Source organism: Macaca thibetana, chromosome 16, assembly GCF_024542745.1.
Source record: "Macaca thibetana thibetana isolate TM-01 chromosome 16, ASM2454274v1, whole genome shotgun sequence".
Classification (NCBI taxonomy): domain Eukaryota; kingdom Metazoa; phylum Chordata; class Mammalia; order Primates; family Cercopithecidae; genus Macaca; species Macaca thibetana.
Window position 1 is genome coordinate 25,058,395 of NC_065593.1, and position 17,012 is coordinate 25,075,406.

Sequence of the window (17,012 nt, forward strand, 5' to 3'; positions counted from 1 at the left end):
CCAGGCTGGAGTGCAGTGGCGCCATCTCAGCTCACTACAACCTCCGCCTACCAGGTTCAAGTGATTCTCCTGCCTCAGCCTCGCAAGTAGCTGGGATTACAGGTGCACGCCACTACGCCCAGCTTTTTGTACTTTTAGTAGAGATGGTTTTCACTATGTTGGCCAGGCTAATCTTGAATTCCTGGCTTGAAGTGATCTGCCTGCCTCAGCCTCCCCAAGTGCTGGGATTATAGGAGCCACCACACCTGACATAACTGGTATTTTTTCATGTGCTTCCTGGGCAACTGAAAAAATTGATTACTCTGTTGTTTCCTCCTTTTTTTTTTTTTTTTGGTTTTGCACCAATTTGTGAGACCCAAGCATCTCCTACCTAGAAAAAAAACACACTAAACAGTAAATTATTACCAACCTATTTGAAACAAATCTCATTAATATATACCTCAAGGAGAAGACTTAAAGAAATCTTACTTTTCATTCTTAATAGCTGTCTCCATAAAAATATTCCACAAGTGTATCAAATTAGCCCTAACAACTACTGTTAAGTGATTAATGAAACAGGAGTGACAGGAGTGAATTTAATAATAGCGATAAGTACAGATGGGACTACATAACTTTGGAGGTCCTGATGCAAAACTCTCTCTGTATTCGATGGTATCTCAGCTTTCTCATCTGAAATGAATGAAGACATTAATTATAATGATGCTCATAGCAATAAGAAAAAAATTCAAAACAAAACCCATACTCTCTGACAACATGCCTTTGTTCTTATTACTTACTACCCACTCCACATATGCTAGAAGCACTAAACGAAGCTGCAAAGAGAAGGCAGTATGAGGATGAATGTGGTTCCTAGCCTCGTCGTAAAGCAGTATGGAGCAGTGGCTTCCCCCAGAGCATTTGCATTGTGTGGCAATAAAATGCAGTTGCACAAACGTTAGGCAAACTCACTTAAGGAGAGAGCAGGCTTAGGACCGAAGGTGTTCTCTGTTCTAGGCAACTTTTCAACCTATCTTCCTCTAAAGTGGAGGCAGATTTTCCTCCACCTTCTATTCTTCTTTGAACTCCTTCCCCTTCCAGCACCTCCCATCTCTAGATTTCCAAACTCTAGGAGTTTGTCTAGAGTAATGCATATCACTGCTATTCATCTGCTTATTTAAAAAGCACTGGTCCCGGCCTAGAGTACTTACAGAGCTGTTTCCCTGTGAGGGTCTTTATCCTTCATGCAGAGCTAAAAGCAAACATGGCAATAAATTAGCCTGCTTTTTAAGGCCCATGGAGAAATATTTTGAATGCATTAAGATGGCTTGAGGACAGGGGCATGGAAATACAGCCACCTCTGTATTGGCTCAGGTGTTGTTTTGGGGGCCACACTAGTAGTTATTATTAAATGCAGAGAAGATGTAACTTTTAGTTAAGATACTTCCAGGATCTTAGATACTCGAGTATTTCTTTTTTTATAGAAAAAAAATGTGGCCGAGTGGGGTGGCTCACGCCTGTAATCCCAGCACTTTGGGAAGCCGAGGAGGGTGGATCATTTGAGGTTGGGAGTTCAAGACCAGCCTGGCCAACATGGTGAGACCCCGTCTCTACTGAAAATACAGAAAAAAAAAAAAAAAAAAAAAAAAAAGCCAGGTATGGGTCGCGTGCCTGTAGTCCCAGTTACTCTGGAGGCTGAGTCAGGAGAATGGCGTGAACCCGGGAGGTGGAGCTTGCAGTGAGCTGAGATCGTGCCACTGCACTCCAGCCAGGGTGACAGAGCAAGACTCCGTCTCAAAAAAAAAAAAAAAAAGCTTTGTGGCTGGGCATGGCAGCTCATACCTATAATCCCAGTGCTTTGGGAGGCTGAGGCAGGCAGATCACTTGAGCTCAGGAGTTCGAGACCAGCCTGGGCAACATGGCAAAACCCTGTCTCTACAAAAAATACAAAAATTAGCAGGGCATGGTGGTGCATGCCTGTGGTCCCAACTAGTTGGGAGGCTGAGGTGGGAGGATCACTTGAGCCCAGGAGGTTGAGGCTACAGTGAGCTGTGATCGTGGCACTGCACTCCAGCCTGGGAGAGAGAGTAAAACTCTATCTCAAAAAGAAAGAAAGAAAGAAAGAAAGAAAGAGAGAAAGAGAGAAAGAGAGAAAGAGAGAAAAAGAGAGAGAGAGAGAGAGAGAGAGAGAGAGAGAGAGAAGAGAGAGAGAGAGAGAGAGAGAGAGAGAAGGAAGGAAGGAAGGAAGGAAGGAAGGAAGGAAGGAAGGAAGGAAGGAAGGAAGGAAACAACAACAAAAATATGCTTGGGATTGGAATAGGGAGTGGAGTGAATTGCTTCTTGAGAGACGTGGCTGCCCTGTTACTATGTGTTCCAAGGAGAATGCCCCTCGCTGAATGATGAACTCAGCCTAGGGCTTTCTGCCATATTTGCTCTTCTTTGGCATTGGCTTAACTGGCAGAGTCAAATGCATGGCATTAACCTATGCATGCACATATTCTGAATCATACCAGCCAATGAGGATAACTACTTTATAGTTCAAACCCCAGCCCACTACAGCCAGGGCATCTGGCTATAGTCCAGAGGTGAGCAGCCAGTGCCATCTTTTTCATGCAGATCTCTGAATCTAGAGCAGATGTTCCTCCTTATACTTATTTATCATACCACAGGTAGCATAGCAACAATAAAGGGAAATTTAAAAGGAAGGAAAATCAGCCCCCAATTCCCTACCCCTGGCAACACAGCTATTTTCAATTCAGGCTTTGCCCATGTGCACTTCTCTTCTTTGTAAATCTGTACTCATAATAGACCATATAATTTTTATTCCCTTGAGCAACTATATTTTAAGATCTCATGGTAGAAAGACCAGATTTGACTTTGCCAAGAAGGGTTCCTAACTGAAGTCACTTATATTTCTAGCTTTCTGCCTTTATTCAGATGATCATTTTTTACTTAAATAGCTCAGAATACTTAGATACCTCCATTATTTTCTTTCTTCTAGCAACCAGTCCAAAGCACAATGTCAGAAAGATCACAACACATGCAGCAATAATGGGCTCTACTGGTACACTCACAGTTTTATCTGTTGGAAATGCAAACACAGGGAATAAGAATGAACATTTACATACTTCCAGTACATCCCAGCAATGGTGCCTTGAACTTTATGTATATCATCCCCTTAATTAAACCTTCTCAACAATCTCAAAAGATAGATATGATTGTCCTCATTTTACAGGTGAGGAACCAGGGGCTTCGAGGGGTTAGAATGCTTGTCCAAAGTCATAGAACTAGGCCGGGTGCAGTGGCTCATGCCTGGAATCCCAGAACTTTGGAAGGCTAAGGCAGGCAGATCACTTGAGGTCAGGAGTTCAAGACCAGGCTGGCCCACATGGTGAAACCCCATCTGTACAAAAAAAAAAAAAATAGCTGGGCATGGTGGTGAGTGCCTGTATTCCCAGCTATGTGGGAGACTGAGGCAGGAGAATTGCTTGATCCTGGGAGACAGAGGTTGCAGTGAGCCAGGGTCGCACCACTGCATTCCAGTCTAAGTGACAGAGCAAAACTCTGTCTCTCCAAAAAAAAAAAAAAAAAAAAGTCACAGAACTAGTAAATGGCAGAGGCAGGTTTTGAATCTGTTCCTTGGTGGATTAATAATTTATTGTAATATGAGTAACTCCCCTAAAACAAGTAGGCCATTTTGTGCCTCCTTCACCCACAGTTTTTGCCACACGCAGAGCAGAATTAGATTGAAGTCAACGGTTTTGCCTGGATTTTGAAAAGCCCAAAATATATTGGGAAGTATCCTGGAGTGGGTGAGGGAAGAGAGGGAGGAAGGCTTTGAGAGCAAGAAGAGAAAGGGTGGAGAGCTTTCTGGACTAAGAAGGAGAGAGAGGTCTGTGGGCCTCAAAAGCAGTGGGGAGCCTTGTACCTGTACTACGATGGTGCCCCAAGCAGGTGACAAGACATTATAGAAGGTAGGTGGCTGCATAGTGTCTCTAGGGAAGTAGGAATCTAAGCATTAGCCTTCCCAACCTTGGCAAAGGTTTCCGCATCTCTCTAAATGCCATGCAAAGACAGAGGGCCTACTTCTAACTGGGACTAGGAAGAGATCAGCAGCAACCACGACAGCTTGGAAGTGAAAGCCTACTCCTTTATTTTCTAAACACCAGGCAAACTGAGAGCTACTTTTTTGTTTTTTTTTTTTTAGACAGAGTTTCGCTCCTGTTGCCCGGGCTGGAGTATGGTGGTGCAATCTCGGCTCACTGCAACCTCTGCCTCCCGGGTTCAAGTAATTCTCCTGCCTCAGCCTCCTGAGTAGCTGGGATTACAGGCGCATGCTACCATGCCCAGATAATTTTTGTATTTTTTAGTGGAGATGGGGTTTCACTGTGTTAGCTAGGATGGTCTCGATCTCCTGACCTTGTGATCCGCTTGCCTTGGCTTCCCTAAGTGCTGGGATTACAGGTGTGAGCCACCGCACCTGGCCAAGAGCTACTTTATTTATCAGTCACTATAGGCATAGTGCCTGTGTTTTCAAGCTTTCTAAGAGCCTCTGAAAATATTTGAGACCCAGAAAAAAATGATTGGCCCCAAGATATGAAAATAAAGTAGCAAAATTAATCAAAATTAATCAATGTTTAAGCATCTGTAAAATGCAGTCTGGCATCAACTATAACTCAACTGTTAAATAATGATGTTTAAACCTCAAGAACCAAATGAGTAACTTATTTATAACAAAATTCAAAATCTATACAAGTTATAAAAATTCTTTCAAAAATTTTACAGCAGAAAGCACAGATAATGTGCTTTGCTTTTAATATCTTTAATATGATATGGAATGAAACTCTCACAAGTAAAAGTGAAAGCCAGGCAGGGTGGCATACGTGTAGCCCCAGCCACTTGGGAGGCTGAGGCAGGAGGATTGCTTAAGCCCAGGAGTTCAGGGTTATAGCACCCGATGATTGCACCTATGAATAGCCACTGCTCTCTACCTTGGGCAACATAGTGAGACCCTATTTTTTTTTTTTTTTTAGACAGAATCTCGCTCTGCCACCCAGGCTGGAGTGCAGTGGCTTGATTTCAGCTCACTGCAACCTCTGCCTCCTGGGTTCAAGCTATTCTCCTGCCTCAGCCTCCCGAGTAGCTGGTACTACAGGTGTGCAACACCATGCCAAGCTAATTTTTGTATTTTAGGTAGGTAGAGACAGGGTTTCACCATGTTGGCCAGTCTGGCCTCGAACTCCTGACCTCAAGTGATCCGCCTGCCTTGGCCTCCCAAAGTGCTGGGATTATAGGTGTGAGCCACCATGCCTGGCCAACCCTATTTTTTAATTAAAAAAAATTTTTTTTAGAGATGGAGCCTGGGTATGTTGCCCAGTCTGGTCTTGAACTCCTGACCTCAAGCAGTTCTCCTACCAGGGCCTTCCAAAGTGTTGCAATTACAGGCGTCAGCCACTGCACCTGGCAGGACCCCGTTTCTTAAAAAAATAATAAAGTAAAAGTGCTTAAGGTCAACAAAGGTTTTTAAGTGACCTTGTCCAAGCCCCTGGATTCCGATGCCACCCAATGAGGGGAAGGAGCTTCAGTCATTGCTTAAATAACATTTTAGGCATTTAAAGGAAATTAAGCATGTGCTATTTCTTGTACAATTGAGTTTATGGATTGAGGTGCAGTCAACAAATATTTACTGGGTGACTAATGTGTGTTATGCACTGTGTTCAGCTCTGCAAAAAATAGGACAGGTGTGGAAGGCTCCTCTGCCTTCATGGAGCTCATCTTCTAGTGGGGGAGATAGACATTAAACAAACAGATACTACAGATTAAGTATTAGAAAGGAAACAGGGTCATGAAATAGCAAGTGAAGGGCAAAAGCCAGGGAAGAAGGGAAGAAGTGACTTTAGGTAAATTTAATTTCAAAGCCCAATCCCTATATACCTTAAGATTATGAAGTAGGGTTTATCTCCCCTGTCCCCATAACTGTATAACACACTAGCCAATTATTATTATTATTTTTGGAGACAGAGTCTCACTCTGTCACCCATGCTGGAGTGCAGTGGCATGATCATGGCTCACTGCAGCCTCGACCTCTAGGGCTTAAGAGATCCTCCTACCTTAGCCTCCTGAGTAGTTGAGACTACCAGTGCGTGCCACCACATCCAGCTAATTTTTCTATTTGTTGAAGAGACAGCGTCCCAGCAAGTTGCCCAGGTTGTTTTGGAACTCCTGGCCTCAAGCAACCCTTCCACTTGGCCTCCCGTAGTCCTGGGATTACAGGCACGAACCATCCCACACAGCCTGTAATTACCTTTTTTATAATTTTCCTGCTCTTGATAATTTTGGGGAATAAATGGATGAAATTTTTGCCCTCTCTTGGCTGTTTCTAAACATTATTCTCATGAAGGTATGGGTCACATCACCCCTATGGAGAAACTTTGCTCAGTGAGCCTTTTTCTAGTAAGCCCTGGTTCTGTACTAGCCAGCTCTGGGACACACCAAAGGGCCCTCACCTTACTGGGGAGCCCCTCACCTTACTGGGGAGCCCCTCTATTTGCAAGATGTCAAAAGAAAGGGGAAGTAAAGGTGGGACAATTAGAAAAAGAAATCAGAATTCATTCACAGGTTGGAATATTTTTACCAAGCCAGATAAAATGAAGCCACATGTGACAGCTCTTATTCTGTTTTTTATTTACTTATTTTTTGAGACAGAGTTTTGCTCTTGTTGCCCAGGCTAGAGTGTAGTAGTGCGATATTGGCTCACTGCAACCTCTGCCTTCTGGTTTCAAGTAATTATCCTGCCTCAGCCTCCCAAGTAGCTGGGATTATAGGCGCCTGGCCATCACGCCCGGCTAATTTTTTTTTTTTTTTTTTTTTGTATTTTTAGTAGAGACAGGATCTCACCATGTTGGTCCGGCTGGTCTCAAACTGCTGACCTCGTGACCCACCAGCCTCAGCCTCCCAAAGTGCTGGGATTACAGGCGTGAGCCACAGCGCCCGGCCAACAGTTCTTATTCTATAAACAAACTGAAGTAAACAACCTTACCCATTGGCTTGCTTTGGATTTCAAATTTCTGTTGAAAGTGACTTTGGTCTGGGCATGGTGGCTCATGCCTGTAACCCCAGCACTTTGGGAAGCTGAGGTGGCAGATTGCTTGAGCCTAGGAATTCAAGACCAGCCTGATCCACATGGCAAGACCTCATCTCTACAAAAACAATTTTTTAAATTAGCTGGTTGTGGTGGCACGCACCTGTCACAGCTATTCAGGAGGCTGAGGTGGGAAGATCGCTTGAGCCTGGGGGGATGAGGTTGCAGCGAACTGTGATTATGCCAATGCACTCCAGCCTAGGTGGCAGAGCGATACCCTGTCTCAAAAAAAAAATAAAGGAGAAGAAAGAAAAAAGAGACTCTGGCGAGGGTAATTGCATAACTGCGCCTCTCCCCTTGTCCTGTTTTACGGTCTCATTTGTAACCAGATCTGATATTTCCCTCCCATATTCATCATGGTTAAATAATCCCAACACATGGGCTAAATCTTGTGCTCAAGAAAAGATCTGTGATGTCATGTGTAGCTTTGCATGGCCTCATTTAGGTACTTCCTCACTGAGCCGTGAAGCCAGGAGAGGCCTCATGAAAGCATTTAGCCTGAGCCCCAGCAGCAGAGCATTTACGCCACCAGCCGTGGGAAGTAGCTAAGCAAGAAGAAATAAGAAAAACAAGTTAGTTTGGAAGAGCCCCACCCAAAACAAGTTTCTGCCCACCTGAAAGCCAATTTGCTAAGCTAGCATCCCGATTGCCACATAAGCTGTATTTTTTCAAAATGTGACACAGAACAATTACGATTTCTTCTTAACCAGGAGGGATATAATTCCCTGGCCTCCAAGTGTGGTGTTCATAGTCACTTAGGATGGCAGGGCATGAGGCCCACCCTTCCATGCTTTTGTGGTCTTGCGGGAGGTAAATAACCACAGAGCTTTTTCACTGCTTCTATCTCATGGGTACTCAGGATATTTGTGGGTTTGGTTTTTAAAACAAGGAGCCCCTGAGCAATTGTTAGTGCCCTGCAGGACGAATTACTGGTCATTCCAGGAATCACAGTGACGGGCATTCAACCTCCAGTAACTCTTCTTCCCCACCAGCCACTCTGTTCATATCCCATAACCTTCCCCTCAAGGGGAAGGAAATAAGACACGCTAAGGTTCTATCACCACAACACTTCTGGCAGGGGTTCAGTTGGCTTCCTGGGGACTGGCAAGACTGGCAATGAGTGGGTACAGGGAGGCAAATGACAAAGTGAATAATGTTCTAACAAGATATGGGAGTCTCAGCGTGTTGGGCCGCTTCTGGTGTGCTAGCGTGAGAGCAGACAACGTGTGAATGAGCATTTTCGGCATCTGCTACCCCAGGCATTTTGCCTTTCTCTTTTTGTATGAGCAAGAAATATGAGGAGGGAAAACCCCACAGATGGTCATTTGTTCTGTCATTGTAGAGGTGATAACCCTGGGTAGATGAAGCATGAATCCAAGAGAAAGGGCTTTTTTCCCCCTTATTTTTTCCTACTCTCTCTGCTGATTAGCCTACAGGTTAGAATTTGAGTTAGGAGTGGTTGTAGAGATCCATTTTCTTATCTAGTCATAATTTCTCTTCTCTGTGTGTGTGTTTTTTTTTTTTTTGAGACGGAGTCTCGCTCTGTCGCCCAGGCTGGAGTGCAGTGGCGCGATCTCGGCTCACTGCAAGCTCCGCCTCCCGGGTTCACGCCATTCTCCTGCCTCAGCCTCCCGAGTAGCTGGGACTACAGGCGCCCACAACCGGGCCCGGCTAATTTTTTGTATTTTTAGTAGAGACGGGGTTTCACCGTGGTCTCGATCTCCTGACCTTGTGATCCGCCCGCCTCGGCCTCCCAAAATGCTGGGATTACAGGCGTGAGCCACCGCGCCCGGCCTCTCTGTGTGTTTTTTACTTCTCTTCTGTTAGTTATGAAGCTATGAACTCAAAAGTCCAGTTGCTACACACCTCGTTGCCCAGAAGAATTCATGGAAATACTCCTCCCTAAAAGCCAAGCAGAATTGTTTCCTATATTTTGTTCTAAGAAAGGATCTTTGCTCAAAAAACAGTGTCCTGTATGGAATGGGCATGATTTCACTAAAAGGATGGATCAGGATTCTTAGTGGAAAAATCCTTGGATGGGGATGATTCTCCAAAGAAAATCCTAGCCACTAATCATAATTGTTATTATCATTTATTGTCACCAAAAATATTTACGAGCATCTGGCGTGAGTTTTGCACTGTGCTGAGTATTACTTAAAAAGAGAGTTACCTTTAACAATCAGGTGAAAGTCCAAGCTCTCCGTTTGCAGAGATGACTTTGCAGTACAACTGTAGGTTCCGTTGTCAGATTTCTCGACTTTGGTGATTGACAGCTGAAAAGACTCACTTGTCTGTTGGATTTGGTGATGGCTTTTCTCTAAATCCAGGAGACTACTGTTTTTGTACCACATCATTTGAGCCTGGGGGTTGGCTTTCACACTGCAAACCAACTTCACGTTACTGCCTTCCTCAACTGTTTGGAAGTTGTTTCCACTTAGGAGAGGAGGAACTGCAAGACTCAAAGCATTTAGATTTAATTAGCTGATAAGCAATAGTTCACTGTCAGAGTTCAAAGTCTTCCTTCAGTCTATCTCATGTGGTCATTTATTCATTTGACAAAAATTTATTAAATACGTACTGTGTGCCAAGCACTGGGGTAACAAGGGCAAATAACACTTCCAGTTCCAAACCTCATGGGACTTTTAATGTGACGAACAAGACAAACCATGAAACAATATATGATTATAAGCATGATATATAGTAATGAATCTATGATAAGCAGACAATGTGTAACACTACCCAAGAGTATAACCCTTGAGTCTTTGTTCTCTGAGACTTAATAAACCAACCTGTGCTAGTGTTGCACAAAACAGTACAAAATTAAGAAGGCATACACTGCAATTAGACCTAATTCCATCTACACCATTTACTGTGACTTTGAGACAGTTAACTAACTGCTAAGGCCTCTGTTTCTCATGTAAAAAAATGGGATAATCATACATCTCCTGAGATGCTGTAAAGATTAAATAAAATAATCCCTGTAAAGAATTTGCCACAGTGCTAGCTACTATTATTATTACAGTGGTGGTGGTTTTGAGGGTTACTCTCACCGTCTGTTTTTGCATTTTATCTAACCATTGCCTTGGTAACATATTTACCAATGCATCTCTATGCATCTCTGCGTTTTCTCAGTGGTGCTCTAGAAATAATGTCCTCCTCCCAGGTGTTCTAAGCATGAGAACTCTGGCATCTGTGGAAGGCAAGTGAGTCCCTCTCATCCCTCTGTGTGAGCAATTCCTTCTTCCCTCTACAATAAGGGGAGTTGTAGACCCATAGACAGTCAAACATGTATATCACCTTGCATATTCTGTCAGAAGTGCAGAATAGTAATGAAATGGTTGGAGAGTGGGAACTAGGAAAAAGATAGAGATGGAGAAGGAGGAAAAAGGAGCTTGTATAATCTGCACACTGAATAATTAGACCCTGAGTAGGCTGTGCTATTAATAACTCTCTCAGAAGAATGATATTTTGTTGCTCTTTGGAATGAGCTTGAATTCTGTATCAAATCCAACAAGGATGTTAGATGGTATTCAGATATGCAGGAAGCTGCTGGAATAGAGAACATAATTGCCGAATAGAACAATTCCATTTGTGGACAGATTCTGTTAGTGATTTCTTTTTATTTAACTATTTGAAATTAATTTAAGCACATCAGTTTATGTGAATATCTCCTCTGTAAAAATTAGTACTTTTCAGATAAAGCTAAGATCCAAGCTGGTCACTTCCTGACCCCCAGAGATACCCGCTGCTATGAGTTTGGTGTAAATCCTTCCCTATCTTTCTTTTTTCTTAAATAGTTTTCTATACATATAGTGTACCCATAGGAGATATACCATATTATTTTAGGGGCATGGAAAGGATTTACATAAAATACTTCAATTCTCTCAATAACTTGCATGTTTTTGAGATATGTTCATATTGAACCACAGAGATCTAGCTTATTGCTTTTAGAATGCATTACTTTAATCATTTGTGTTTTGATGAGCATTAGGTTGTTTTCATTTTAAAATGTTAAACAATGATACAGTAAACATCCTTGTACATATCTCTTTACGCCTATGTGCATGTATTTCTCCAAGGTTAACATCTAGAAGGAGAAATGCTGTGTCATAGGATACGCACACTTTAAACTTTGATAGGTATTATGAAAGAGGTGTTCTCAATTTAAACTTTCAGCAATGATGTATGAGAGAAACTGTTTATCCATATTCTCCTCCAAACAGTGTATTATCAAGCTTCCATTTGGTTCTTGATCTGCTATTGATAACAATAATGGTCCTGCCTTTGAAGGGTACATAATATCCTTGTCACGTTTTATGAGCTCATTTTGATTTATTGGTTGATGACTTAGTGTCAGTACTGTCATTATGGATTACTGAGCAATTAACTATACACACACACTTAGCAACAATGATATTTAGGAGATTCTTATAAAGAGAATTTAAAAAGTGGATTGAGGCTGGAAAACTGAAAACAATTTCTTTAAGTCATCAAATCACAAATCACATTGTTGGCATTTCTGCCGTGTCTCCCTTAAGAGGGTTCCATCAGCCCAGGCAACATAGCAAAACCCCGTCTCTACAAAAAATACAAAAATCAGCTCGGCGTGGTGGTGTGTGCCTGTAGTCCCAGCTACTTGGGAGGCTGAGGCAGGAGGATCACTTGAGCCTGGGAGGCAGAGGTTACAGTGAGTTGAGATTGTGCTACTGCACTCTACTGTAGGTGACAGAGTGAGACGTTGTCTCCAAAAAAAAAAAAGAAAAAGAAAGAGGTTTCATGGAATAAGCACTTAAGCACTAGGTTAGAAGCTTGGGAATTAGTGTTTTGTTCTCAGCTGCAGCTATGATTTGAGCCCCTAGTCCGGGCCTTAGTTTCCTTAGCTGTCTTTTTTTGGCAGGGTCTCACTCTGTTGCTTAGGTTGAAATGCAGTGGGGCAATCATAGCTCGCTGAAGCCTCAACCTTCTGGGCTCAGGCGATCCTCTAGCCTCAGCCTCCCGAGTAGCTGGGGCTACAGGTGTGTGCCAGCATGCCCAGTTAATTAAAAACATACTTTTTTTTTTTTTGGTAGAAATAGGGTCTCACTATGTTATGTTTGTAGAGATAGGGTCTTTCTACCAAATCGTACTGCATCATCATACCTCACCCATCGCCATACCATCCACACCATTCTCATGCAGAACCAGCTTTTCACCCAATGACCCATGTGATCACCTACATAATATCACTTGACAGTCCCCTAAGCCTATACAGTTCCACCAACGGGTTACCAATACCTGGAACCCAGTCATTGAAGAGCTTCACCTTTTTTGACTTTAAGGTAATGCTTAAAGATTCCCTAATGAAAATCTTTTTTTTTTTTTTTGAGATGGGGTCTCACTGTGTTGCCCAGGCTGAAGTGCAGTGGTGGCATCTCAGCTCATTGCAACCTCCGCTTCTTTAGTTCAAGCAATTCTCCTGCCTCAGCCTCCTGAGTAGCTGAGATTACAGGTGCCCACCACCGCACCTGGCCAATTTTTGTATTTTTAGTAGAGGCCAGGTTTCGCCATGTTGATCAGGCTGGTCTCGAACTCCTGATCTTAAGTGATCCATTTGCCTCTGCCTCCCAAAGTGTTGGGATTACAGGCATGAGCCACTGTGCCAGGCCATGAAAATCTGTCTAAGCAGAACACAAAAGCTAGGCACTACAAAGGAAAAGACTTGTAGCTTTAAATATATAAACATTTAAAATTTCAATATGGCAAAAAAGAACTACAAAAATTTTCAAAAACAAGTAGGAGAAATACTTACAATTCAAAATGACAAAGGACTAATTTCCTTAATCCACAAAACCCTCATACAGATTAATGAGCAAAAGGCATAAAACCCAACAGAAAAAAATGAGTTAAGGATACAAGCAGGCATTTCATGGAAACAAACAAAAAAGGCCAATATGTTTACATAAAGGTGAACACCCTCATTCTTAATTTAAAAATTGAAAATAGGCTGGGCGCAGTGGCTCACACCTGTAATCCCAGCAGTTTGAGAGGCTGAGGTAGGCAGATCACTTCAGGTTAGGAGCTTGAGACCAGCCTGGCCAACATGGTGAACCCCCGCCGTCTCTACTAAAAATATAAAAATTAAAAATTAGCCGAGTGTGGTGGTGGGTGCCTGTAGTCCCAGCTACTCAGGACGCTGAGGCAGGAGAATCGCTTGAACCCGGGAAGGCAGAGGTTGCAGTGAGCCAAGATTGCGCCACCGCACTGCACTCCAGCCTGGGCAACAGAGCGAGACTGTGTCTAAAAAAAAAAAAAAAAAAAAGAAAGAAAGAAAAAAGGAAAAGAGAATTTCAAAGGAGGCTGGCAAATTCTCAGAGTTTGACGATACTCAGTGCTCATGAGGGTGAGGGGAAATAGGTACTCTCATGCTTTGTGGTGGGAGCGTAAATTGGGCAATTTGGCAATACCAAGACCTAGATTTCAACTACCACTTCATATGTTACAGACATTACAGACCCACTAGCCGTTTCTGTTCCCCTCACTCACAAATAACATTCAGTGCCACCGAAATGGACACGGACGGATCCCTCCCCAGCCTGCAGGTAAAGCTGATTCCGTTGTCATTTTCACTGATGGAAGAGACACAGACAGAGCTGGAATTGATTTTGTTTCCAGATTTCAAATCCACTCTCCCCTCCTCTCGGTACCAGAGCAGTTCTTCCTCTCTGGTGTGGTTTTGAACAGCACATATCAGAGACACTTGGGAGCCAGGTGTAGTATCCAGGATATAGTTCTCAGTTTTACCATTCACAGTTAAAACAGAACCTGGGAGTGTAGAGAGAAACTATTTAGATATACAGAGTAAACAACCTAAATGCTCATGAACAGGGGATTGGTTAAATAAGTTATGTTACATCAGTAGAACAAAATAAGCTCTGAACAATTAAAAATAGTCGTATTGATCTATATGATTTATATTGAAAAATATTCATAATGTATTGTTAACTGAAAAACAAAAAGATTAAAATGTGGTCATCAAATTTTGGTGCACGTTGGAATCACCAGGGGATCTTTTAAAAAGTACTGATGTAGCCGGGTGCGGGCCTATAATCCCAGCACTTTGGGAGGTAGAGGCGGGAGGACCGTTTGAGCTCAGGAGTTCAAGACCAGCCTGGGAAATATAGCCAGACCCCTTCTCCACAAAAAATAATAATAATTTAAAAAAACATTAGCCAGGCGCGGTGGTGTGCATTCGTACTTCTAGCTACTTGGGAGGATAAGGTGGGAGAATCGCTTAAGCCCAGGAGGTGGAGGTTGCAGTGAGCCAAGATCGCACCACTGCACTCCAGTCTGGGTGACCGAGCAAGACCCTGCCTCCAAAAAAAAGTACTGATGCCTGGTTCTCATCCCCAGACTTCTGATTAGTTGACGTGAGTGCAATCTAGGCATTGTGTTGTTTAAAGCACCTCACCCCCAGCCCCCAGGTGATTGTAATATGCAGTGAAGTTTGAAAAGCACCAGGTTAGAAACCAATACATACAGAATGATCATATGCGTGTGTGTGTATGTGTGTATGGTATACATATACACATACACACATTTTCATGGAAAAAAGACTTAGGAAAAAATCCCATATATATTGAATACACACACACACACACATGCATATATGTATATACATATACACATACCATATTTAATTTGTTTACTTGAAGGGATTGAAAGTAGGAAAACAAGGGAATGAAATGGAAAAATATTTAAGGTATAAACATTAGGCAAAAAATGCAGAATATAAGTTAAAGCTCTAATAATTACTACAAATGTATCAAAATTGCACATGCATATGAGTAAGAACTGATTTGAAAACACTTTTATGATTAAATGATAGGATTATGGACAAATTGGGTCTTGCATCTATAGTGTTTTAATATTGTTTTGGCAGTGAAGAAAAATAAAAAGATGTTTAAGTAGCTGGGGTTTGTGTGGTAGACAAGTCTTCGTGGGTTGGGTGATCAGGATACATAGTAGGTTTTTTTTTTTTTTCTTTCAGCTCTGACTTTTAGAAATCTATTCATTGCGTAGTAATACACTTGAATTTTGATTTTTATTTTCCTGGTTTAGAAGCAAGTAACAAAAGCTAAAAAAGAATTTTATCTATCATAAACCTGTAGCCTGGATAACATTTGTTGATATGTTCTGTAAACACATTAACCTTCCTTTTAAAAAACTTAACCTGGCCGGGCACGGTGGCTCATGCCTGTAATCCCAGCACTGTGGGAGGCCAAGACAGGCGGATCACCTGAGGTCAAAAGTTTGAGACCATCCTGGCCAACATAGTGAAACCCTGTCTCTACTAAAAATAACAAAAAAATTAGTCAGGCCCGGTGGCGGGCTCCTGTAATCCCAGCTACTCAGGAGGCTGAGGCAGGAGAATCACTTGCACCAAGGAGGTGAAGGTTGCAGTAAGCTGAAATCAGGCCACTGCACTCCAGCCTGGGTGACAAGAGTGAGACTCTTTCTCAAAAAACAAAAAACTTAAGCTACTTGTAAAGATAATCGTATTGTCTAGTATTTTTTTTTTTAAATATGGAATATTGAGTGGTTGTCATCTCTGGATGAAAGTATTTAGGGAGATTTGTACTTTTTTTTTTAATAGATTGCCTAATTTATTTTACTATGACTATGCATTACTTTTAAAATCAGAAAAGAGTGGTAGGGGAGCAAATGCTGGAAAGATTTTCATGTGAAATGGCATGTTCAGATAAACAGAAGATTATTTGGGGTAACATTAGTAATAAAATGCATTAAAATGTAGGAGGATTCTGGTGGTGGCTCTGGAGAGAATAGAATACTTCACCTTGTCTTGTAATAATAAAACCCTAAAAACAATATTTTTCCTTTTTTTTTTTTGAGACGGAGTCTCACCCTGTTGCCCAGGCTGGAGTGTAGTGGCGCCATCTCAGCTCACTGCAAACTCTGCCTCATGAAATGGATTCACACCATTCTCCTGCCTCAGCCTCCCAAGTAGCTGGGACTACAGGCACCTGCCACCACGCCCGGCTAATTTTTTGTATTTTTAGTAGAGATGGGGTTTCACTGTGTTAGCCAGGATGGTCTCAATCTCCTAACCTCATGATCTGCCCGCCTTAGCCTCCCAAAGTGCTGGGATTACAGGCATGAGCCACCCGCCCGGCCTCCATTTGATTTTTTATTGTTAGCTAACTCCTATACTGTGAGCCATGCTAACTGTGTAGTCATTTCAATTTGGAATTTAAGGATATATCCAATGCCCATTGATCATTTTTCTTAATTGGAAATTTTCCTTTATCTAAAAAGAGGTCAAAAAGAACTTTAACTTACTTGTCATCTCACGTGGCAGAAATAAAATTACTAAGAGAAGAAATCTTCCCATTTGCATTACGACACTGCTGTTCCATGCCATCTTTAATGAGTTAAAGTAGGATCTACTAAGGGAAAAATAGTGCAGTTGGTTTTGTACTTTGGTTTGTGAACCTTCCTTCTGTCTATTATGCATTTAAAGTGAAGTCCCAGATGAATCATCCCAGCTGTAACGGTACTACTTCTAGCTTTTAATGAAACAACGCTGCCTGACTAAGTTCAAAGTACATTTAGTAGTAAGATTTTTTTTTTTTAAAGCAACATAAAGAAAACCACAAGGAAATAGGCTGTGACAGATACAGCAGCATTAGGGTGCCCTGGGGAAGATAAAACCAAGAGACTTCCCTAGAGAAACTGATAGAATTTCATTTTAACAGAATGAAACTTGTGTCATTCTCAGACAGTCCCTACTGAATAAAGTAATTCTTGTTCTGAAAGTTTCTCTTGGGTCGTTTTTGTAAAGATGTTCTCTGGTAATAGAGAGTTTTTGAGATTACTCCAAATCCCATGGATTGAAATG

General features: G+C 42.2%; 1 protein-coding gene across 2 annotated transcripts; it reads right to left on the bottom strand.

Moving 5' to 3' along the window:
- Nucleotides 1-305: 305 nt before the first annotated feature.
- Nucleotides 306-16,632, bottom strand: TMIGD1 (transmembrane and immunoglobulin domain containing 1). Of its 2 annotated transcripts, XM_050762516.1 has the most exons (6): nucleotides 16,454-16,632; nucleotides 13,640-13,918; nucleotides 9,288-9,566; nucleotides 2,955-3,058; nucleotides 1,188-1,228; nucleotides 306-669 (listed from the first exon to the last, which is right to left on the bottom strand). In XM_050762516.1, exons 1-6 carry the CDS (start codon nucleotides 16,626-16,628, stop codon nucleotides 666-668), a joined length of 882 nt encoding a protein of 293 aa, XP_050618473.1. In that variant the 5' UTR covers nucleotides 16,629-16,632; the 3' UTR covers nucleotides 306-665. The 2 variants fall into 2 exon arrangements, with proteins under 2 accessions (XP_050618473.1, XP_050618474.1); XM_050762517.1 differs by lacking the exon at nucleotides 2,955-3,058.
- Nucleotides 16,633-17,012: the final 380 nt, after the last annotated feature.

Bases quoted from the DNA above. Each gene is read 5' to 3' on its own strand.
- TMIGD1 (XM_050762516.1), bottom strand. From the start codon at position 16,628: ATGCATAATAGACAGAAGGAAGGTTCACAAACCAAAGTACAAAACCAA. The intron at 13,919-16,453 runs GTAAGTTAAAGT...CTACACTCCCAG, and splicing joins TCTGCCACGTGAGATGACAA to GTTCTGTTTTAACTGTGAAT. The intron at 1,229-2,954 runs GTATCTAAGTAT...GTTTGCTTTTAG, and splicing joins GAAGAAAGAAAATAATGGAG to CTCTGCATGAAGGATAAAGA.